This window comes from Pezoporus wallicus, unplaced genomic scaffold, assembly GCF_028554395.1.
Source record: "Pezoporus wallicus isolate ANWC-B61680 ecotype Strahan unplaced genomic scaffold, APGP_CSIRO_Pwel_v1 scaffold_6885, whole genome shotgun sequence".
Taxonomy (NCBI): Eukaryota; Metazoa; Chordata; class Aves; order Psittaciformes; family Psittacidae; genus Pezoporus; species Pezoporus wallicus.
The window spans coordinates 1,901,531-1,924,133 of record NW_026638858.1 but is presented as its reverse complement, the minus strand read 5'-3'; the positions used below and the strand labels follow the sequence as shown (position 1 = coordinate 1,924,133).

The following is a 22,603-nucleotide window of genomic DNA, read 5'->3' as shown; positions in this document are numbered from 1 at the left end:
CCGGGGCTGGGCACCCGCGGGGTGCGGGGACCCGCCTCACGGCGTGTGTGCCCTTCCCCCTTTTCCCGGTCCCCAGGCCTGACCCCCGGCACTGGGCCCGTGACTCAGCCTCCGGGAAAAAGGGAATAAACAGCTACAAACGCATCACGAGGTGCCGTGTGCTACCCTCTGTCGCGTCTTTAACTTCTTTTTTTGCCGGCACATTTCGTTAGGATTATTTTGTTATGTTCTTTACGTGTTTTATGGCTTTTCTCCTCTGCCCTGGAGGTGGGGGGCACCCGCAGCCAGGATTCCCCCACCAGCCTGACATGGTGGTGGCTCAGCCCCCTAGAAGCCCATGGACTTCAGGCACCTTTCCTGCGGTCACCAGTGGTGACATGCAGCCAGGCTCACAAGGATGTCTGTACCCCTTGGCCAAGGGGCTATGTCAGCTCCCCAGGTCCATGCTTCGCCCTGACCCCCAGTTTGGTGGGAATCATCCCTTTAGTCTGGGGTACTTTGAAGGAAATGGGCATAACCTTGTTTGGGAGGGGCCAGACAGGTGCCAGGCCAGATTCCAGCATCAGGGAGCAGCAGGGTGGGCTCTTTGCCATCACTGGGGTGTCAAGGCAGGGCTCAAAGGTGCCACCCTGCTGGCTTGGGAGGCAGTGGACAGAGCTAATCTTTGCCCAGTTCTTCCTGACCAAGCTCTTGCAGAGCCACAAGACCAGCTAGAGAAAAAGAAAAATGAAATAAAATCAGATTCACGGGCACTTTGGCTTCCAAGTCCTGAGAGGCAGGGGTGTTGGTTTGCTGCTGCTGGTGCTTCAGGATGAGAGAGCAGCAGCCCCTGGCATGAGATGGGCACTGCTGAAGTGGAGTACCCATGGCTTCGTGGTAGGATCCCTGTCCCTTGCCTGCCTCCTTCATAAAAGTTCTGGAAAATTGATGGGTCATGTCACTGGCACCTAGCTTGTGCCCTCCTTCCCTGAGCCTCTTCCATCCTCCTGTGGCCTCACGCAGCATCCCGCTGCCCCAGGTCTGTGCCAGCCACCCCCTGACTGCAGTCTGTGCTGAGTGTTTGTAGGGGGTACTTCTGACCTAGGCTGCATCTCCTCTCACTAGCTCACCAAATGCCTTGGTCAAGCCAGGGATATCAGGAAACACGCAGCTTCCCCATGGGACATGGCACATAACGGAATGAGGTTTTCAGAAGCGAAGGCTGGAGGCATTGAGTGAGCCTGACGGGTCCTGTTACTTCGGCCAGCCCCCGCTTCCCTCCTGCCCCTGCGGGCACGTGGTCAGCTCGAATGCCACTGACCCTGAGTCAGCAAAACCCTGGCCCCGCGGCGCTGCGTGACTCAGCAAAACCCTGTGTGGTTCTTCTTGGGCTAGAGGCCAAGGAGTGACTGCTCCCCAGCATCTGTAGCCTGACCCCAAAGGCTTCACTGCTGCCACAGGCTTCAGCTCAGGTGTATCCTCCTCTTGTTCCCCTGGGTACAGGCAGCCCCAGTGCTGAGTGTTGGCAGGCAGGAGTGGGTCAGGCATAAACTAACCCAACTGTGGTCCCACCCAAGCAAACCCATCCTTCGCAAGGGCTCGGAACCCCCTTGCAAATGTGCTTTGCAGATAAAAAGGATAGCCCTGACGCCAGGCTTGGGGCTCCTCTGCACCTTTTCAGGCTCTTCTGGAGCCCATGAGGTACCAGCCCTCCTCCCTTCTCATTGATGTGGTCAGGAAACAGCAGCTGGCTGGGCAACAAACACCTGGCCTCCGGGCTGAGGCACCTGTGGCAGCTCCTCCAGGAGTGTTTCCAGTCCAGCCAGTCTCCCCCAGCATTCCGTGGCTACGGAGCAGGCTCCAGCATGCAGGGATGGGCTGGTGAAAACAGCACACCATGCTAGCCCCATACCACCATGTAGCGCAGAGAAAAGCTTTTCGGCAGGGTCAAGCAGACTGGATCCAGTCTGTGCCTGGCTTTTAAGCTCCAAGGGATTAAGGGCAAGCCTTTGCTTGGGCTTCATGGTAACAGATCTTGTGCCTGCATCCAGAGCTGCTCTCATCAGTGCAAGAGGTTTGCTGCTTTTAGACATGCTGCTCTGACTTACATGTCCATTGCACTGGTGAGCCCAGACACCAGTGAAAAGGAGGACAGGATTGCATCAGGGAATGTTACAATACTGATCCTCTTCTGGGTGCTCGCAAGATGGGAAGGGACCAGGAGGCTTATCCCCATAGTGTTTAATTTGGTACCAGCCCTTGGCACCAGTGGTTTCGGAGCTGACACCGGTGTGCCTGTGTGCAGGACCATGGAGCAGTGGCTCCAGCAAGGAGCTAGGATTCAGGCTCCCTCAGCACCTCTGTGGGATGTTTGCCCTGATGTCAAGGTCTTGAGAGGCACAGCAGGGGTGTTTGACCAGGAGCTAAGTGCACATCTGGGTATTTATAGGCTGGGACTGTGAGAGTTGCACTGTTTATCGTCAAAAGATAGACTGGCATGAGCCTGGGCTTGGACGTTTTACACATTTTCCCTTGTTTGCGGAGCAGGACCCAGAGTGCCGTGCTGGGGTGCCTGGAGCAGGCAGAGATCTGCGAGAGGTGGCCAAGGGGCCTGTCCCTCCTTGCTCCTATTTTCTGATTTGTGGATGAACCCCTTTACTTGCTGGTTTGGCTGCCCGGCTCCCCTCATCCCCCTGGCTCCGCGAGGTGAGCTGGAGTGCTGTTCCGGGCAGCCATGGCAGTAGGCGTGGGGTGACGCACCCCTGGGAGCGGGCCACACTTTTGCAACCTCTGTCCCTGCTGGAGAGGATTCCCAAGGGGAGGTCGAATGACTCAGCCCCAGTGGCTCCCATAGGGAGGAGCAACCCAGCCCCAACCCTGGAAGACTGGAGTCCCACCTGCCCTTTGCCACTGGGGCAGGGACCTGATGCTGCTTGGTTTCAAAGCTCTCGCTGCTCCCCTGTCTGCAGTCTGGCAGCACTCTGGCAAGCCTCTTTCTCCTTACATATGGCCATGTGTTTGCCTTCACGCTTTCCATGATTTTTTTTAAATTTATTATTTATCACAGTGGTAGCCAATGCCCCGAACTGCAATGACAAAAGGGCAAAGAAAGCTTCAGTTCAGAAATGTCTGGTATTTTATGTCCAAGAGGTGTCAAACACAAAGCTGTGTGAGTTTTTCAAATACAGAAAGGTTTGGGATTTTGCATCTCATTACTAAAGGACAGAAAAAGACTATTCTGCTTGGTCTGAGCCAAGCAGAGCCTACAGGTGTACAAGCCTGGGCAGGTCTGGTTGCAAACACCATGACTCCAACTCAAGGTCTCATCCCCATGCAGCATAAAGCTGCTGGATGCAGCTAACTGGCAGAATTAGAGCCTGATTCACCAGACTGGAGCCCTCGAGCAAAGCAGAGGTAAATTTTTCCCAGCACAGTGCCAGGACCTCACCCACTCCCAATGTCGTTTCCTAAATTCACAAGGTGAGAACATTTTCCAGTGGCACTGGCACGTCCCAAATTACACCCTTTTAGTGGGTGATACCTGCAAAACCCAACCTGAGGGTGCTTTAGAAGCAGTTCCAGCTGATGGGACACCTGGGAGCAGGAGAGGAGTTACACTGAGCATGCAAAGGGACTCATCCAGGCCCTGGCCACCATGTCACAGTGCTGTGGGCACTGTGGGAGATGTCCTGGGCATCATGGGCAGTGGAAATTCCCCATCCATCAGTGCCAGCTGGATTGAACTGGGACTGTCTGAGCTGGTTTGGAGGCAGGGCTGGCCAGCTGCCTGCTTAAACATTTTTCGCATGCTAGCATGGGCTGAAGCGATCTTGGGGAGACACTAAGCGGAGTTGCAAAAGGCTTAGACTGGGTGGTAATTCTTCCCTTGGTACCTCTCATGCTGCAAACCCTGATCCCAGTGGTGGGTGATGGTGACTTTTCAGCGGTTGGGTGGCATGGCTGGGTGGCATGATGGTCAGGAGCCCTGAATATGGCTCCATCTCCATCAAAGCTGTTTGCAGCAGCTTTTGAGCATGGGGTGCTTTCACCTCAATGGACCTTCTCTATCAGATCTTGCTCTTCCCCACTTTGCCCTAGCTATTACATAAAAAAAAGCCTTTATGCAGCGAAATGCTTATGGTCTTCAAGCCTGCAAGCTGCCCTGGTGTCTTCACTAGATTTTACTTATACACCATCTTGCCTTACTGGGCTGCTGCCAAACTCGTCATCACCCATCCCCATGTCCCACGCATTCTGTGGCCCTGCCCAAATTCCTGCCACCCCTGTGCCACCTATCCGCGCCTGGCCCTGCTCAGCATTGGACATCCTTCCACATCCCCTTGCCTGTCTTCTCCTGCAGCTGGATGTGGACATGCTTGCACCCACCCTGGGGAGGAGGGTATCTGTCTCACCCTGTCTGCTGGCCCTGTTTGCCCCTCGGGGCAGGGATCTCATGATGTCTGCCTCACCCAAGTTATTTTGCAGTAGTCTGAAATTGCTGGGGATGGACAACAACAACCCTGGCAGGCACCGGCAGCAGGCAGTGTGACTGGCAGCTGACGGGATGGGGTGGTAAGTGGCAACAATGGCATCAAATCATTGCCTCCCACGCCAGGATGTGATAGGGAACACCGGGACCCGACTCACCTTGTCGCCTGACTTGAGCAATCCCTGCTGTGGCCCCCAGGGCCATGCCAGCTGGATTGGGGCAGAAAGGTATCGGCTCACCGGTGGGGTTTCCATGTACAAAGCAGAGATGTGCCTCAGCCACATCCAAGCACATCATCCACCTCATTTTCTTCACCAGCACTAGATGCCATTTAATTATTTCCTTTTCACTTTCAGCTGAAGCTGCCCCGAGGAGACCATCATTTATGCAATCACGACTACAATGTAACAAAACAACGGAAGCAATTGAGCCTTCTGGTCCTGACAGCAGTGTGGGCTTAGAAAGAGGACGCTCAGCACCCCAAGGATTGGCTTAAAATTGCAATGTTCCTTGGAGTGGGAGCAACCACCCAACTTCCACTGGTGATTTGGTGAATCAGTCCCAACCCCTGGATCAGCTGCTGCTGTGTGAATATATAAGGCTCTAAATTCCTACCTATTTACTGTCGCCTTACTCCTAAACTCCAGCTTCACTTGCTGCCGCAGCCAGCACTTTCCAACTTGCCTGCCTGGAGTTAAGATCTTGAACCCACATTTAAGCACCTTGGCAAACACAGTCTGAGGGTTTGCACACCCTCTATCTGAGCTTTTGCATGCAAAACACCCTGTTAATAATTATCTGCAGCATGGGAGTTGGCATCTCTGTCTCTCTGGATGTGAAGCCCTGAGTGTTTTCCAAGGAGCTCTGCAACCAGGGTGGCTTAGGGTCAGGGTTATGGTCAAAAATGTGAAGATGCTTTGCCCTGTGCTGGCAGCCAAAGGTGCTCATAGATTATGCATGGAGGTAGATGTGGGAGCACTCCAGGCAGACACTGCAGCTGCACCCGGGTCCTGCAGCCTCCAGCACCTTCTGCTACAGCCAGGAATCAATAATCCAAACTGCTTGGACACTGCCAATGCAGATGTCTTAGCAGCTAAATACCTTCCAGTCATCCCTCCCTGCAGCGCCACCACTGAAGGAAAAATTCCTTTCTCATAGTGCTAAATATCCTTATTTCTTAGCATTGTAGCTCTAAATTGACAGGTGCTGGGGGGGTGGGTGGGATTAAGGGCACGCTCCTGGGCAAAGGTCTCCTGCAAACTCCTTAGGGCCAGCTGGCTACAGGCTCTGATCCCTGGGGTCACGCGCTCCCCTCCAAAACAAGGGCCACTTGTTTGGCACCACAGTTAGGGCTGGGCTCGGTGCAGGAGGCAGCCGGCTGCCTTCAGCCGAGTGGAGCTCACTGCACTGGGAGGGTGTTCTGGGGGTGTCCCAAGCAGTCAGTGCCAGAGGGGACCCCAACACCAGGCAGCTCTGGCTGGTGTGACACATGGTTTCTGGACAGCAATGGCCAAAATCAAGTGCAGGTCCTCGAAACCCCCTTTGCATTTCTGAATTTATTTTCACAGAGTGAAAAGGCAGGGCTCAAAGGGAGCCTGTCCTTGTGAGTGGCATGGTGGTATGACCTGTTCCTGCCTTGCCCTAGCCCCCAAAACCTGAGATCAAAGGTTATCAAAGAAGCATCCTACAACCAGCCCCAGTAGCTAAACCCCCTTCAAGCTGTAGCAGCAGTGGAAAACTGCTGGGTACCAGCAACCCCTTGAAGGAGGGAAGATTAAAATCCCTCAGAAAGCCCAGAGCTGAGGGGCACCCCAAGCATTAAAGAGCTTATTGCAGATGCCCCTAAGACAGAAACAAGTTTACCCTTACAACAGGAGGTGAAACTGCAGCAGTACTTGCTGAAAGGTGTTTTTGATGCTCCGCCTTTGGAGCAGGGCAGAAGAGAGCAGTTTTTTGATGACACATCTTTGGAGCAAAGCAGTAAGTCAGTTTTCATGCTACATGTTTGAGCCATGGCTGGAAGAAGCTGCACTTGGCCCGATATGATGCAATCCCGTGAACCCTGAGTTTCCTTCCTTTTTCCCATTTTGGGCACATTTTGCTTTGTCATCTCCTGCTGTGCTGACAGTGCTGGAGGAAGGCACGTGGCACCTACCCCCTGCCTCAGCAGCTTGCACCCTGCAATGGCTCACGTGGGCCTGTCCCCACTACCCCTGACTTAGATAATTTCCTCTCACTCAAGGCATCTGACCAAGTTCCTGCTGGCACTGTCCAGGCAATGGCCAAAATGATGGGTTGGAGTGGCAGAGTGTCTAGAACCACCAACACAACCGTCACCACATCCTTGTCCCCACCACCAGCTGCCACCGAAGCAGCCAGCTGTGCACAGTGAGCGGGGCTGGAGGTGGGTGCTTGGATCCCCACACCAAGCTGGGTGGTATCTGGCCTGCATAAAAGTGGGATGAACAGCTGTACCTGCTTACCAGATGTGTTGAGCATCCCATAATTAATGTTTCCTCAGCAATTGTGGCTAATGGGTGCTTAGTGTTATTAGCCAATGACGAGTAGCTGATGTTGTTGATGTTGCTACCTCAAAACATTTAATTTCAGCATCTGGATTAAGCAAAAGGGCCAGGGGCCAGACTGGCAGTGCCAAGACCCTGCTGAGCATTGTCTTTGGAGGTGGCTTCCTACCAAAGCCCTTCATACAGGCATCCCTGCCATGCTGCGGCATTTCCTGAGTTGGGACCCGCATGGTGCTTATGGTGGCAGAGTGGGGCCAGCAGCTCCCCTTGCTAGGACGAGATGTGCAGAGCCCCCAAGCCTGGGGAAACAGGAGTGGGCTTGGGGACATGGATGCAAGAAGATATTCAGGGGTTTAATCCAAAGCCCACTGAAGATTTCTCATGTACTTAACCCATTTTGACGCACGCGTATAAGACCAGATAAAAGAACTGAATGTCTGCAGAGGAGCAGTGAGTTATCCCAGCCCTCCTCCCACACTGCTGAACATGGGGTGTGACAGACAAGTGCTTGCACGGAGGTGCCTATTTGTTTTTTTGGGGGGGAGGGAAAGCATTGGTGAGAGTGACACTTGTGAAGCCATACTGCCCCCCTCTTTGTGATTAAGCTAAGATTTAAAAAACTAAGCTATTGTCATTTATCTGCCCTGCCCATAATTCTGTTGCCACCCAGGAGGCACACTGCCCTGAGTTTATGTGTTTTTACCAGGCTGTTCTGGGGAGCTCACAGGGATTTGGGGTGCCATGCATCCACGCAGCACAGTGGCCTCTAGTGGCAACCGCTCACATCTAGCACTGGAGAAAGAAACCTGCCAACGAATCCTGAGGGGCTGCTAGCTCCCCAGGACAATTAGGAGCATGGTCTGCGTTGCCAGAGGAGAGGCATCCCTGCACGAGGGCAGCGCTTTGGTGCCAGGCAGGGTCCTGAGCACACCCAGGGCCCCCATCTACCCTGAGAAATCACATCTGAGCCCCCCAACCATGGCCCTGGAGATCCATTTAAGCTCAGGCTCAGGACCTAGTTCTGCTTTGGCCCCTGCAGCCCTGGCCCTGCATGGCTTGTGCCGTAGGCAGCTCAACTCCAGTGCCCTCTCCTGGTGGAGCATCAGAGCTATATGGCAGCTGTGTCTCTTGGATGTACCTCAGAGCTGGGTTGCAGCCTCGTCCCATTCTCCTGCAGTTCTGTAAGCTGCGTGTCCTGCAGGTGTGGGTCTCCTAAGGGCACTCTGTGAGGAGCCTGCATGCCGAAGGAAAGGTGACTTATGCTGTAATCTTTTTTATAAGGGGGAATAGCTGGGCTTTCTTCAACCTGGTCACCCGTTTCTAAAAAGTTTATAGGTCCTTTAGAGCTTTGGAGTCTTTTCCCCTCTGCTGAGTTTGGCTGGAGCTGCCTGAACTTACTAGTTTATCAGCTTCTTCAGTAAAACAAGTTGAGCACGTCTGGGAAGGTAGGGTCTCGAAGGCTTCCTTTGGGCAGAGGTCCTGGAAATAAATTTTTAAGACTGTCTGAACACAGCCAAAGCTAATGTTTTTATGGCTTGGTTTTATGCTTCTTTTAGCTCATGTGTGTGGCAATAGGTTCATTTATTTCTTTGCAGAAAGGTCCCCAGATCCTACAGGGCAGGTAGGTGGTAGTTCTCAGTCTCATGGTAAAAGTGTCCTTCCTTTGTGGAGTAGTTGCATCTTTTGGCTTTATCCTAAGACTTCAAGGACCTCATATGAAGAGCAGAAATGAGCACCAAGTCTCGCCTGGTTGTCCATGCTCTCATGCAATGGTCTTGCCCCTTTCCCTGAGGTTTGCTTGGTGCAGGTTAGGAAATTCTCCCCTCTCCATCCCAGAAGGTGTGTCTTCAATTGGCCCAGTTCCCTGTGCTGCTAGGAAGGAGGGCAGCTGGCCTGCAGCCCATCAGCAGCAGGAGGGGACCCAGGCAGAGGGTACACCCACGTTCTGAGCTCCCTGAATGTTATGAAGCCCATCATCAAAGAAAATGTGGGGCTGGATCTGGGCAAGGATAGGGCCCTTGGGAGCCCCATCCATAAAGAAAGCCTCGTCAATTTCCAGACCCCATTCCTGCAGTGTCTTGATGGCTCGGATGCCCATGTCCCGGCCACTGCGGGCAGTCACCAGGTAGGTGCGGATGGGGGATTTTTCCTGGCTGAATTTCTTGCGCATCTTCCCAAGGTGCATGGCAAAAGCCTTCAGGGGACCCTGGCAGCACAGCAAGGCATTTAAGAGTGGCTGAGAAATAAGGAGATATCTACTCTGCCTTTACAAGCCATTTGTCCCTCTTCTTGGGGCTCTGCAGAGCACAGGATGCAGGGTGCAGGTTTAGGCAATGCTGGGACTGGTCCTGTGCACTGGGGTGCTTGGGAGGAAGGTGGGTGTTGTGATCTTCCTAATCCCAAATCAATCAGGAAGGTACATCCCAGGGAGCAGTGCCTCTGGGTCTGAGTCCTGCAGGGACTTGCATAGCAAGAGGTCCCACCCTACAAAAGGTGATGTTCAGGGTCACTACAACCCTGGATACTGGGGAGCTGGTGCTCACTTATAGGAGACATGAGGCCAGATCCGTCTCCAGTGGGACTCCAGATCAGGCCCACACTAGGGACCAAGTGGTAGATGCAAAGGGAACCTGGAAGGTTTATCTGGCTACTCATAACAAAGCCCTAGCAGGGGAGATGCTCATGGTGGGCACAGAGCCTGTGGGCGTCCATGAAAGTGAGTTGGCTTGCTCACCTCTCCCATGGGCACATCCTCCATTGCTTGCTCATACTGCACTGCCTCCTCCAGCCCCTGCTCTTGGAAGATCTGGTCTGTCTCGTTGGAGAAGAGCACAGCATCCCCGTCAAACACCACACGGAGCGGGATGCTGGGGGCCTGCACCTCCTGCTGGAAGACGAGCGCTGCTGAGACACCTGCGGGACAGGGCAAGGTGGGCTCAGGAGGGACACCCCTCCTGGGGGGTAGCTCTCATGCATGGACAGATTATCCCTGCACCTCTGCCATGACCCCATCCCACATTGCGATACTGAGATCTCCAAGGCTTTCTGTGGAGGTCAGCCCAGCCTTTCTAGGGCTGTGTTATTCCCTAATAGGCATGGGTGAGAAAGCACTGTTGATCAGACTGATGAGATACCGAGATCTGCTAAAGGGTGATGGGTGGCTGTGTAGGCATGAGGAGTCGTCCTCCTGGTGCTTGTTCACCCTGCCAAACCTGACTTTAATGCCCAGATTTAGCACTCTGTGCTGCGAGTAATAGGGACTGGCACCTCCACTTGATTGGGGTAATTGGCTTAATTACAGGTCTCCTCCTACATCTGTTCCCTGTCTGCCCTCTTTGTGGACCCAGATCCCTCGATGAGAGACACTTGTCAGAGCAATGATCCTGTTCAGTGAAGCTTCAGGAATGTGCTGCTCAGAGTAGGGAAGCCCAGGCTGCAGATGGCTTTCTCCTGACCTTGAAGGAACTTAGCCAGCTGATGTGCTTATACCCAAGCAAAGTGCTAAGGAGGTGATCAACCCCACTAGAGCTGCTGTGCACTAGAGTGCACTCCCTCTGATCCAGGTCAAGCATGTGTTTACATCTATCACTGAGCACATGATAACTCTGCATGTGCCAAGAAAGCAAAATTCTATAGCATACTCACAAGCCCTGGGGGTTGCCAATGCACTCTCACTGATGCAGAGAGCAGCCATGGGCAGCATCTTTGGGTAGAAGGGCTTAAATGCCAGGCAGGGAATGACTAGACTGTGGCCAGAATTGTGCATAAAGCTCCTGGTGACTTGTGAAGGCATCTTAAGAAAGCCTGGTGTGTTTGCAGGCTACTGGTAGGGACAGAGGGGGAGACCGAACTATTCAGGACCAGACAGGTAATCAATGTGCCATTCAATCCCTTGCCCTCGTGAGAGCATGGGATCTGGCATTACCTCTTGGTACTGAGCTGCTTGGGATAAATGTGGTGGGTTTGAAGGGGAGAACACACCTCTCTGGAGGGCATTGCAGACATCTGTCCTGTCAGCTGAGAGAAAGAGCTTGACCCCATGGGACTTCAGGTATTGCGTAGAGTCTTCATTGCTGACAAAGCAGAACTTGGAGATTTCCAGGCCTTTGGGTCAGGGGATATAAGCAAAGTCTGTTATGGAGCAACATTCTCCTCACAGATGCCCCTTCCCCAAGACTCTGTGTGCTTTACTGCAGAGCTTGGGGCAACTAACATTTCAGTGCTGTGTGAGGAGCCTGCCCATTCTGCATCTTCTTGCCCTGTTGCTTCTATGAAACTACAGAGTGCAGTTAAATATTCCCTTCATCCCCTACCCCTCTTAAATGAGCCTTCCTGACAGCATGCTGGGATTTACGGTTTTTAAGAACTCTTGATTCTTCAGTAGCTGCCAAAGGATGCCTTGGCTATTCAAAATGCTGCCATATCCCCTGGTGTGAAGGATGCGGTTGAAGGGAGCCAGGAGCCTGTACCCCGAGTGTTTTCCAGCACCCTGGGCAAGCTGCAGGAGTTGGGCTTGTTCCCAAAATAACCCCTTCCCCTTGTACTCCCTGGCTCTGCATTTGCCACTGATGCTCCACAATGGTACCTTATCTGCTTTGCATCCTCCCTGGGAGGAAGTAGGCACCACCGAGGACAGGATCCCCCTTACCATAGTGCTTGGCACTGTTGATGATGCACACACCACTCTCAGGGCTGTTGTTCGAGAGCACCAGGATATCAAAGAGGTCCTTCTCTGCTGGGTTGCCCTCCAGGATCTTCTTGTTCACATGCTGCACTGCCTGCAAGGAGATGATGAGGCTGCTTGGAGGGGGCACGACTGCAATGGCTTTGCTGGGACTCTTTTTTTCAGTTAGTGAGTTTTGCTACATCTGTCAGCTAGGGCAAGGCAGGCATGTTATGGAGAACCAGACAGAGCAACCATCCTGCAAAAGCCATTGCCAGGAGAGTAGGGAGCAGGATATTCCACTAGGGGAGAGGTGGACATGTGGGGCTGGTGAAGAGCATAGGTCTCAATGCACTGCAATAGGGCCAAGAGGCCAGAGCAGGCATATCTGTGCCCTGCGATGGGAGCTGAGACCCAAGGCCAGGAAAGCTGAGCTTTCACCCCATCCTGTGAGTGTCTGCATGTGTCCCTGGCCAGCTGGGGGGGCTCACCTGGATGAAGGCAAAGGCTGTGCCTGGTGGCAGGGGCTTGTCCTGGTTGGCCTGCTGGTGCCTTGTGTACTCCTCCTTGCCCTTCTCTAGGTAGAGCCTGTGCTCCTCCTCCAGGCTGAAGATGGCCCTGGTGGTCACTGCAATGATGAGTGCCTCACTGAGATCTTTCTGCAGGATGTGGAGGAAAGACTGGTTAGGGGACAGCCAAGAAGGAGCTTGTGGAGGTGGGGCTGTGAGAGAAACAGCCCTGTTTTCGCATAGTTAGGGATGAGGGGGTTGGGGAGAGGGGTCTCCTTACCAGGGTGGTGGGATTGGATGTGGGAGGCATCACAGTTCCTGATGCCAGACTGACTTTGAAGAAGAGGTGCCACCAGGCCTCTTCCAGGGGCAGGCAGTTGTGAAACCCTAACCTGTCTGGTAAGTGCCACATGGTCTGAGGACAACTTACACCAGAGGGGATTGCTTCATAATTTTGCTGTTTGTGGGCACAGTACAGCCATGATCATGTTTGTGCTGAGCTGGGCACTGCTAGGTGTCTTTGTGCATACTGCTGGTTTTTACCCTTTATTTGTGTCTTCTGAAGAGTCTAATAAAATCTCTGTGTATGTAGAGGGTCTTCCAACATTCAAGTGTGAGCAAATGTCCATGCAACTAGAGCCCTACAACCTCTTCCCATGTGGAAATCACATAGACCTCACTGGGACCAGGTGCCCAGCAGGCCTGGAATAAGCCACTTCTGCTGAAACCTAGGCACAAGCAATTCAGGCCACCACATCTTTGGGTTGTGGTGTGTGTCTTCTCCTGCGGTGGCATTTCAAAACTTGCTTTAGAAATACAGGATGTGTTTTGTAATGAACACCCTCTTACCTGTTTCACATCAGTGTTTATGACTGTGCTTTCAGGATCTGCCATCTTTGACTTTCAGCCTTAGAGAGAAAATATGCAATTAAGCTGATATATTATAGCCATTCTAGAGAGGGGGGAGAGGGAGATAGGGGACATCCTACTTGCCAAGTGGAGCAGCCCAAATAAACCTGCTTATGCTGACAACAGCTCTGCTCCTGGAAAACCCTGTCGAATAGTTCCAATTAAATATGATGGAAAAGTAGCTTTTCACCCACAGATTCCCCCCACCCCCCCAAAAGTATTTTCCTCTGGGGGAACTGCTGAAGGCAGTTGTGGAACTCTTTTCAAGCAAAGTAAGTCTGGTTTTAAAAGCCAAAATTAGTCAGATTTTATGGATAGCCTTCTAGTTCACATACTTCTTGCTACTTTTGCTTGAATGGTGACTCTGTATCCACAAATAAGCAAGTTCACTGTGTGTGCAGCTGTAAAAGGAAAAGGTCTGAGTAAGAAGAGATGTATGGTGTGGGCTTGGGTGCAGGATGGGATCCCCCTTGATGGGGCTGGTCTGCTCCTGCACAGGCCTGTGAGCCAACTAGCCCCTGCACTGAAGGCCTCTGTGCAGGCTGTACTAACCCAGCTCTGGCAGACAAAAGGCTTGTGGTGGTTACGTGGTCTGCCTGTGCCTAGCAGCTGAATCATAAACCCCATTATTTTTGTACACCCAGGTCCTGTGGTTTCTGTAACAACTATGCTGTACACTGCATTTATATGTACTAGACTTTTAGGATTCAGCCTGTGGGACGGGAACTGTTCCCATTCCCACCAAGTAGGATCCCATGGTGATTATTTCCACTCAGTGGCTCCTACAAGTACACTGCAGGGTTTATCTGGGGAGCAAAGGCACCGAAGACTGTTCTACACTGATGTGCTGGGAATGCCAATGGGGTTAAAATCTCATTTACCAGTTCATGTCCCACCTGATTACTGGGTAATCAGTACTGATCTGTGCAAGCACAGACCAAAGCCAGTGTAAAGGGCAAGTTAGGGTCTTCAGGGAGACCTTCAATTTTGCCCAGTTTTCTTAATTAATTATTATTCAGGGATTGCAAACTGTTGCCTAGGCTGATAGGAAATACACTTGGCTCATATGAGTCCCGAGAACCAGAGTCTTACCACGGGGGCTGAATGCTTGAGTGTGCACTCCCTGACTGCCCCTAGGGTGGAAAGCTGTGCTGGCAGGACTGCTCCACCAGACAAGGGGGCCCTGGAAAGCCAGGAGATGCTGAATATCTGTCTGGTCCTCCACCCATATTCCATGCTGGGAAGGGGTCTCCTCCCAGAGAGCTGGGCACAGGGTGGGAGAAACCATCCTCTGACAGAATTTCAGCCAAGTACTTTTCCAAAAGTGACAACCAAAGGAGATGAGGCAGTGGAACCGAGCAGCCGTTCCCGGAGAGAGAACACCTACCTCTCACATCTGCCCTGTTCTTCCAAGCGCTGCAAGCCGAGCCTGACTTCTCCATTCCATCTCCCTGCCGCTAATAACGGCAGCATTGTCTGCCTACAGATACGCATATATGCGCACATTCCCGTTACGAGCAACCCCTATATATGCGATGCCAGACACACAGAAAGGCATTCCCTTGGGTGCTCGCTGGTCCCGCCGCTCACCCTAGAGCCGCGCAGCACGGAGCAGACAGCACCCCACCACACACAGCCGGGATTCGGCTAGAGAGGAAAGCACGGACTCACCGTGAGCGTTGCCGCTGCTCCCGGAGCAGCCTGTCCCGAGACAACACCCCACTTCTGCCCAAGACGCTGCTGTTTATATTTCCCCCCTCGCCGTGCTGGCCGGAAGCAAACAGGCGCTGGGCTGGGACGCAGCTCCGTTCCCTGGCGTGCTGGGATTTGTAGGCAGTAGGACCAGACTGCATTTCCCAGCCGGCACTGCACAGGCCGCTCAAGGCTGCCGAGGCTTCGCCATGGCCGCAGCGGGGCAGTGCTGGCAGCTGTGATCCTGTTTTTTGGCTCCCTTGGAACTTGAGCTCAGTCGCCACTCGCTGACCACAAGCACTGCAGCGATGTCTGTTTCTGTAGGGAGGTATTTACAGTGTGCCTCCAGACCTCTCATTTCCCAGCCCTTGAACACGTGATGGTTGTGGTTTTCACTGGAAAATACAGGGGTACGTGTTGAAGATCGGCTTGCAGCGTATGCAGTCAGATGTAGGGAGCTGGGCCTGGGAGAAAGGCTGATGCAGTGCGGTTGTGGGGCTCACCACATACACATTTTTGCTGTAATGTTTTATGCCCTTTTCCCTTCTTTTCTGAAAGCTGCCTCTTACATACTGCTCTCTGCAAGAGTGATTTTTGGGCTGGGATCTTGCTTTTCCAGGTTGGCTGTGCAGCACCCAGCCCTGTGAGGCTCATGATGCCAAGGTGTTTCAACACCCCCTTTCTGTCCAAGAGTGAGATTTGGGGCAGGGGGATAGGGGCTGAACAGAGGAGATGCTGCTGTACTGCAGCTTTTCCCTCCCCCAGCCGGGGCATGTCCCTGCCCTGCCAGTGGAAGTTGATCCAGCAACAGCGTCCCCAGCCTGGGTCCTGCCAAGGAGACCAAACTCACCTGCGTTAAGGCCAAGCAGCTGTCTCCCTGCATAGCACCAGGTTATCACTAGCATTACCAAAGTGTGAGCTGCAGTCAGAGTCCTGTGCAGCTTGACTTCACCAAGATGCTTCTCTCTAGCAAACAGCCCGTTGAAAAGACTGCTGATAATGCTCAGCTTTTAGCATGCATAGACAAACTCCCTTTCCCCAAGTGATTTTACTGGGCATTTCCCTCTTACCGCTGCTCCCCTTATGCATTTCTCCCATGCATTCTTTGTGACTGCCAAATTAGAGCAAAAAGTGTTTCGACGTCTGTGTGCTGCCCCCCCTCCCCCTCCCCTCCCCCCGAGCTTTGCTGCAGCATTCTCACAGCATCTCCTGCTCCTGAAGATGATGCTTCTCTAAGCAGCAGTAGTGGAGGGCACTTGTGAGCAGGGCTGTATTTTGGGTGGCTGAGGTGAAGCCTCAGCACTTCTCCTGAGGCCAGACTCCTGCTGTGGCAATGCCCTGGTGGTCATGTGAAAATCTGGCAGGACTGGTCACCTGGGCTGGCCAGGCAGTGCTGGGAAGGGTCTGGTTTCTGGGGCCTCTCCCCTGTGTCAGCCATCAGGCACCAGTGGTACCTCTCCTTGCTTACAGCACCGCCCCAAATATCTGTGGTGAGAAGGTGGGTTTTGGGCTAGCATGGCTGAACCGGCAGCAAGGGAATGAGTGTGCAAGCATAAATTTAATACGACAGGGATGCTGGTGAAGTTACTCCTGGCCATGTGCCTGGTGCTGCTCCTGTTGGTGCTGGGGAATGGAGCCACCCAATCAGTATCCCCTTGCTCTGTCCTGTGTGGGAGTGGAACATCCTTGTTCATCCCTGCTGCCACATGCATTTCACAGACCCTCGCATGGTGTGCCATGTGTGCCCCTATGGGCCAAAGAGCTGGGCTCCCCAAGTGCAGAGCTCACCAGGGATGGATGCAGCATGTCACTCATCCCCTTGCAGGTATCTGTCCCCTTGTGCTAAGTGCCTGCAGCCACGTGAGCCAGCGTAGCATTGCTGCAGGGATAACTTGGAGAAGCAAATCTGCTGTGGCACAGAGCCGGGCAGTGATGCCCACAGGCTTCTTACAGGCAGGAGGGCAGCTTTTACTTCCTGGTCTGTCAGGGAGTTCCCCTCTGGCTTTTCACCTGCGTGAGCAGTGCTCGGGTCAGCAGTGAGGTGGGGCTGATGGTGCTGCTGGGGCCGCCTGTTTCCTGGGCTGGCAAAGCAGACTTTCCAGTTTCGTCCGTGCCGTGCAGCCACCATCCTCGCTGCACACTCTGCTTTGCACCCAGTTGGGACCCATCTCACCTGCAGCATGCCCCTGCTGCACGCATTGGCTGTGCCCAGAGCCTGCGCATCAGGGAAGAGAGACTGAGGCTGGGAAGGAGACTTGTTGGTAAGTCTGGTTTCAGGAATCGAGTCAGCACCAGGTGGGAGGGAGAAGCAAGGCTCCTCAAACCCGTTTTCCAGGGATGCTCGATGCTCCCTGCAAGGCCCACTGAGGCTGCGCTGCCTCTTCTGGTCCACAGCAGCACTGTCCCCATCGCCCTGAAATTGACGTGGCTCAATTCATGCCATGGGGCTGGGATGAGCTTGTTTTAAACCAGGGCCAATGTCACACCAATGTGACACAGTCCATGGGGGGGCCTGGCAGGGAGAATGTGCTGAGACACCTAATTCTGTGCTGGGTGGGTGCCTGCTTGCCTGCGCTGTTGTGTCCACCCATATCCACAGCCTGAAGCCACAGCCTGGCACCTCCTAAATACCACAGGCACGTCACCAGCCACCGCTTTCCACATGCAGGGGCAGGAGAAACTGATCATTAAAGCTGCTGGTGGTGAAGCTGTAAGTAGAGCTTGGGTGTCCAATGGCACAGACCTCCCCGGTGGCCCTGGGCAAGTCACTTAACATGCCCTTTATTGCCCCAGTGATGATGCTGCAGGGATGACAGCAATTCTTGTGTCCTTCCAACCCTATGCCTGCATGTGGCAAAGACCATTGTTGGAAAACTTAAAGGCTTTGGCTGGCTTCACGGACTCAGTGGAGGGAAGTGCAGAAATGGTTTCTTCCTGTACGATCCCTCTGCAAGGGAGGGATCCATGTCCCCGTGGGGTGGGCAGAGCACAGGCAGAGCAAGTTGGTGTTGGCTGCTTGGGCAGGGACCCACGGGGATGTGGGACAGGCAGCTGGTACAACCAGGGCAAACAGGCACATACCTGCCAGCCTCAGTCATGGCACTGGGACCAGGTGCCACCAGTGCCATGATAGCTGCAGATCTGCTGGCTGCTCCTGGCACACCTCTCCTGCTGCGGCTCCTCACATGAAAGGAGGCAAGAAGGAAGTCTTGGCTATGAGGAAGTGTTCATGCTAGAGTAAGAGCCTTGCTGTGCAGAGAGCAGTAGTGGAAAACCATTCTGCTTTAAATTGAAGCCTCCCTTAAGCTGCGTCAGTGTTGCCATGTGCACAGGTCAAGCTTACGCAGTTTTCCAGCCAGCATGACCCCAGCCTGGAGGCATCACTGTCACCTGCAGTGAAGGCATGAGCCCTTCTGCAAGCCCAGGAGCAAATCCTCCCATTCCTCAGCCCTGTGAGAGGGTGGGAAATAGTGGGAAAAGGGTGTTAGCTAATGGTGGGGCTGAGCAAACCCTTCACGTGCCTGGCCAGGGAGGAGCTGACATAAAACAGCTACTTTTTTTTTTTCCCTACAGCCTGGTGATCCCTTTTCTGAAGACCAAAGGAAAACTCCATTATCCAGTTACCCGCTCCCTTCCCTTTCTGAAGGCAGGTTTACAAGGATATAAATAAGGCTGTGGGCAAGGGGCTGTCTGGCCCAGAACCTTCCCTGCCCATGGCTCCCTCTGGCTCCATTTCACACCTCATTGCCAAAGTGGCCAAGCCCTAAATGCTTACACTGGCCTCTATGTTTTAATTGTGTTTCCTCTCATTAGAGCTCTGGGCCACTGGTACCAGAAGGGAAATCCCCACCCTGTTAATTTTGCTTGTGTCCCCAGGTCACCCCAGCTTAGCCATGGCACTGGCAGCCAGCAAAAGCAGAGCGACAGCCTCCACACTCACTGGCAGCCCCGTGGCCACCACCACCATGGTCCAGCCAGGCTTCCTGAGTGGCTGGCTTAGCCGCATCCCACGTGAGTATGATGGTGCTTGCCCTGCTCTCTCAGGCAGTGTTGTCTGGCAGGACTCCTGTGCTCTGAGGCTGTGTATCTACTTCTTCCTCCCTCCAAATCTCTTTTTCCAGAGGGGTCCGTCAGGGAGGGGATGCTGCAGAGTGGTGCTGCAGTGCTTCAGGATTACAGGGCATCCTTGATGCCCATTTGGGGAATGGTCTCCAGCCACAGCCTCCCTGCATGGGCCTTGTCCAGGATTATAGGGGCAGTTTTCAAGGTGTAGGTCCTTAATGCTGGAGCACCAGGAAGGGATTTAAATGCACTTGATACGTTTTTGCTCGGTTTTAACTCTTCTGTCCATCTCTGCTCCCTAAATCTCACACCAGTACCCAAATGGGCACTCATTGCTGTGGCTGTGGCAGCGGCCATTCTCCTCCTCCTCTTCCTCATCTGCATCATCAGGTGCTGCTGTGGCAAGAAGAAGCCCAAGAAGAAGGAGAGAGTCAGCTTGCACGCTGTCAGCAGCTCCACCACGGCCAGCCTTGTGTGTCCTGCTTTCCCCTCTCCCCCACCTCCCTCCTCCCTGAGGGGTTTGCTGCCATGCTGCCTGGTCCCAAGGATGATGGGAGCATGGCGTGGCCAAGGATGTAGCTGAGCACATCATAAGGGTAGTCCTGCTCTCTGCCACAGGTCCAGCCTGAGATGGAGGACCTGGAGCGGGGTGTGGAGCAGACAGGGCGAGGAAAGCTGCAGTACTCCCTGGAGTACATCTTCCGTGCACAGGAGGTGGGGATGCTCATGGCCACAGCTCAGCAGTGAAAAGGCTTTATTCTCGCATGGTCCCTCTTTGCTGCCTACTGAGGTGCACTCTACCCTCTTGCACCCCTTCCCCTGCCTGTAGCCTGCTGGCTCTCACACCTGTGTGACATGTAGGCATCCTCCCTTCTGCATTCACTTGCTTTCACCAAGCCCCCAGTCATCTGGCCCCATCCTCCTCCACCTGGTGACCTCATGCATCACTCCTTTTAAGTTGAAGGTTGGCGTGAAGCAGGCAGCTGAGCTGAAGGCCATGGACAGTGGAGGCACATCCGATCCATATGTGATCGTCTACCTGACATCCAATACGAAGAAGAGGTATGAGACCAAGGTTTACCGCAAGACTCTCAACCCTGTCTTCAATGAGAGCTTCACTTTCCAGGTAGGAAACTACAGCTGAGCATGTGTTTTTGTCACATCAAGAGTGTTGCATGAGCACTGCTCCCTGGGCAAAAACCTCTCCAGGCAGGGAGGTGCCTTTGAAATCAGGATTGGGAAGCATCAGAGAGAAAGACCTTTTATTGCATCTGCTGCTTTGTCCCATGGGGCAGGGCTGCCACCAAGGAGTGAGTCCAGGCTTTCGGGTCTTCCCGTCAGGTACCCCAGGCAGAGGTGCCCGAATCTACGCTGGTGATGCAGATCTATGACTTCAACCGTTTTACCAAGCACAACATCATTGGTGAGGTCCGGCTGCCCCTGGCCACTGTCAGCCTGCAGCATGTCATTGAGCAGTGGAGTGACCTGGTGGCAGCCAGTAAAGTGGAGGTTGGTCCTGGTGGGTAGGAAACCACCACTGTTGCTTCTCTTGCTACCATCCTGAGAAACAGGCTCTTAAGAGCAAATATGAGGGTGAGGGAGACCCAGGAAACCTGAGGCCAGCCTGGTGCTGTAGCCTCAGGTGAGCTGGCTCCTCTGCTGGGTTCACATCACTGGCATCTCTCCATCAGGAAGAACAGCTGGGCGAGATCTGCTTCTCTCTGCGCTATGTCCCCAGCACTGGCAAGCTGACAGTGCTCATCCTGGAAGCCAAGAACCTGAAGCAGATGGATTCTCATGGGCTCTCAGGTCAGTAGAGGCTGCTCATGCTCAAATCTACCTACTCCTTAACGCTGGCGCCCACAGCTGCAAAGCCTTCAAAGCTTTTTGTGCCAAGACCTGCTTCCTGCTGCCACGACCGTGCTCAGCTCTTGCCCAGCTCCGATGCTCCAGCTTCTGGCAGAGCTGGAGGTATCTGCCAGGAGGAGATGTCATGACTGGATGGTATTGTGGCAGGAGGAAATGAGCTCTGGGGTGGCTGGCAAGGGAAAGAGGGGTGGATGGTCAGCGTGAGGAGTGACAAATGGGATGCCATGCTCTTTCTGCGAATAGCCCAAGGAAGCTGTTTCATGGCTGAGCTCCTCAGTCAAAAATTGTCACTTGTGCCAGCTGTGTCCTCTCTCTTCTCAGATCCTTTTGTGAAGGTGCATCTCATCCTGAACAGGAAGAAATGGAAGAAGAAGACCACAAGTGTGAAGAAAAACACTTTAAGCCCTTACTTCAATGAGGTGTTTGTTTTTGAGGTGCCTTTCAATCAGATCCAGGTGGGTTTCCCTACTGTGCCCAGTGCTGAGCGGGTCTCCACTGTCGTGAGAACCTCCCACTGACTCTCTTTCTTGTGCCCCCCCTACAGAACGTGGATGTGGTCATCTCCGTCTGGGATCACGACAAAGTGAGCAGGAATGAGCCCATTGGCAAGCTCTTCCTGGGCTGCCGAGCCACGGGCAACCAGCTGCGGCACTGGTCTGACATGCTGTCCAACCCCCGCCAGCCCCTCGCCCAGTGGCACAGCCTGCAGCCCCCCGATGTGGTCGACAAAGCCCTGGGGCTGAAGTCCCACCTCAAGCTGCCTCTGCCCCCCAGATAGTGTGGGTCCCCTCCTCCACCTGGGGGGCAGGGCACAGGGCTTGCAGGCAGGTGGGAGGCTTCTGTTTAGCAACATCTGGATAAGTTTTCCCTGTTCAGTATCAGCAAAGAGGGGACTGGAGGCTCTTTTTTGGCCAAGAGGTGATCTTGGTGCTGGTACCCTGTGTGATGCCCGGAGCAGGGCTTGGCACCCAGGGCAAGGCTGAAGTGGAGCAGAGGATACTGGAAGGGACTGTGTGGGTGCAGGAGCCAGACAGGGGGATAAATACACAGAGCTTCAAGCACATGCAAAATCAGAGTCCATTGATATTTTTCAAGTGGAGGATTAATATGCCAGCAGCCTGTGGTGGGCAGTTTCTTTGGTTGTGAATAAATTGGCAAGAGGTGAGTGTTTGGGAAGGCTTTATGTGTCCTATGAAGGCTTTTAAGCAAGACTAAGGTCTTGAAGCTCCCTAAGAGGCTAAAAGGATAGAAAGAGGACAGGCTAATGAAGAAGGTGTTGGAGATACAGGACTAGTTCTTTAATGCCTCTGCAATATGTGTGCTCTGTGTTCTGGCTAAAGGCTGAATGAGACAGCAGAGTCAGCTGCTGTTTGTCCACATCGCTTCACTCTTAGTCCATTTCCAGCCCATGCTAACCTGTGCTGGCAAGGTGTGACTCAGGGTATGGGATTCATCAGCAAGCATCTCCATGGACCATGCAGATGAGGATACCCAGCCTCAGCTCCATCCACCTTACATGGTCCCACAGTACTAGTGCAGCAAGGTTTGCTGGAGCTGCTGCCAGGGTGGAGGGGCTGAGGCTCTCACTTTCATGTCATGATCACACTACCCTGATGAGGGCTTGGTTGCAGACCTTGTGTCACTTCTGAGCAGGTTGCATGTAATCTGGGAGGTTTTTGTGGCCACATGTCCTGCCCTGACCTGCTTTATGGGACCTTGGGGTGAGACCTGTGTAGTAAAGAGCCTTCCTAGAAGGATGGGGGCGTTGGAGAGGTGCCACCTTCTCTATCTGTCCTTGAGTACACTCTAGTTTGGTGTGGCTTGAGAGCAGCTCCCCTGAGCCACCTGCAGGAGGAAGCTCACTGCATTGGGCTGGACGAAGGAATCACCCTTGCTCTGAAATACT

At 53.5% G+C, this 22,603-nt stretch overlaps 2 protein-coding genes and 1 long non-coding RNA gene across 3 annotated transcripts; 2 read left to right on the top strand and 1 right to left on the bottom strand.

Annotated features, from left to right (window-relative positions):
- The first annotated feature begins 32 nt into the window (after positions 1-32).
- On the top strand, positions 33-4,928 carry LOC130601068 (uncharacterized). The gene is made up of 3 exons (XR_008972579.1): positions 33-151; positions 4,465-4,551; positions 4,825-4,928. It is a non-coding gene; the product is annotated as an uncharacterized LOC130601068 (long non-coding RNA).
- Positions 4,929-8,555: 3,627 nt separating this feature from the next.
- LOC130601063 (cytosolic 5'-nucleotidase 1A-like) lies at positions 8,556-13,099 on the bottom strand. Its single transcript, XM_057412888.1, has 6 exons — positions 13,015-13,099; positions 12,148-12,315; positions 11,642-11,771; positions 10,975-11,097; positions 9,728-9,906; positions 8,556-9,199 (listed from the first exon to the last, which is right to left on the bottom strand). Exons 1-6 carry the CDS (start codon positions 13,057-13,059, stop codon positions 8,897-8,899), a joined length of 948 nt encoding a protein of 315 aa, XP_057268871.1. The 5' UTR covers positions 13,060-13,099; the 3' UTR covers positions 8,556-8,896.
- A 3,709-nt stretch (positions 13,100-16,808) lies between these two features.
- Positions 16,809-21,559, top strand: SYT8 (synaptotagmin 8). Its single transcript, XM_057412881.1, has 9 exons — positions 16,809-17,027; positions 18,643-18,777; positions 19,143-19,300; positions 19,447-19,542; positions 19,787-19,954; positions 20,170-20,337; positions 20,520-20,637; positions 21,019-21,152; positions 21,242-21,559. Exons 1-9 carry the CDS (start codon positions 16,817-16,819, stop codon positions 21,473-21,475), a joined length of 1,422 nt encoding a protein of 473 aa, XP_057268864.1. The 5' UTR covers positions 16,809-16,816; the 3' UTR covers positions 21,476-21,559.
- The last annotated feature ends 1,044 nt before the right edge of the window (positions 21,560-22,603 follow it).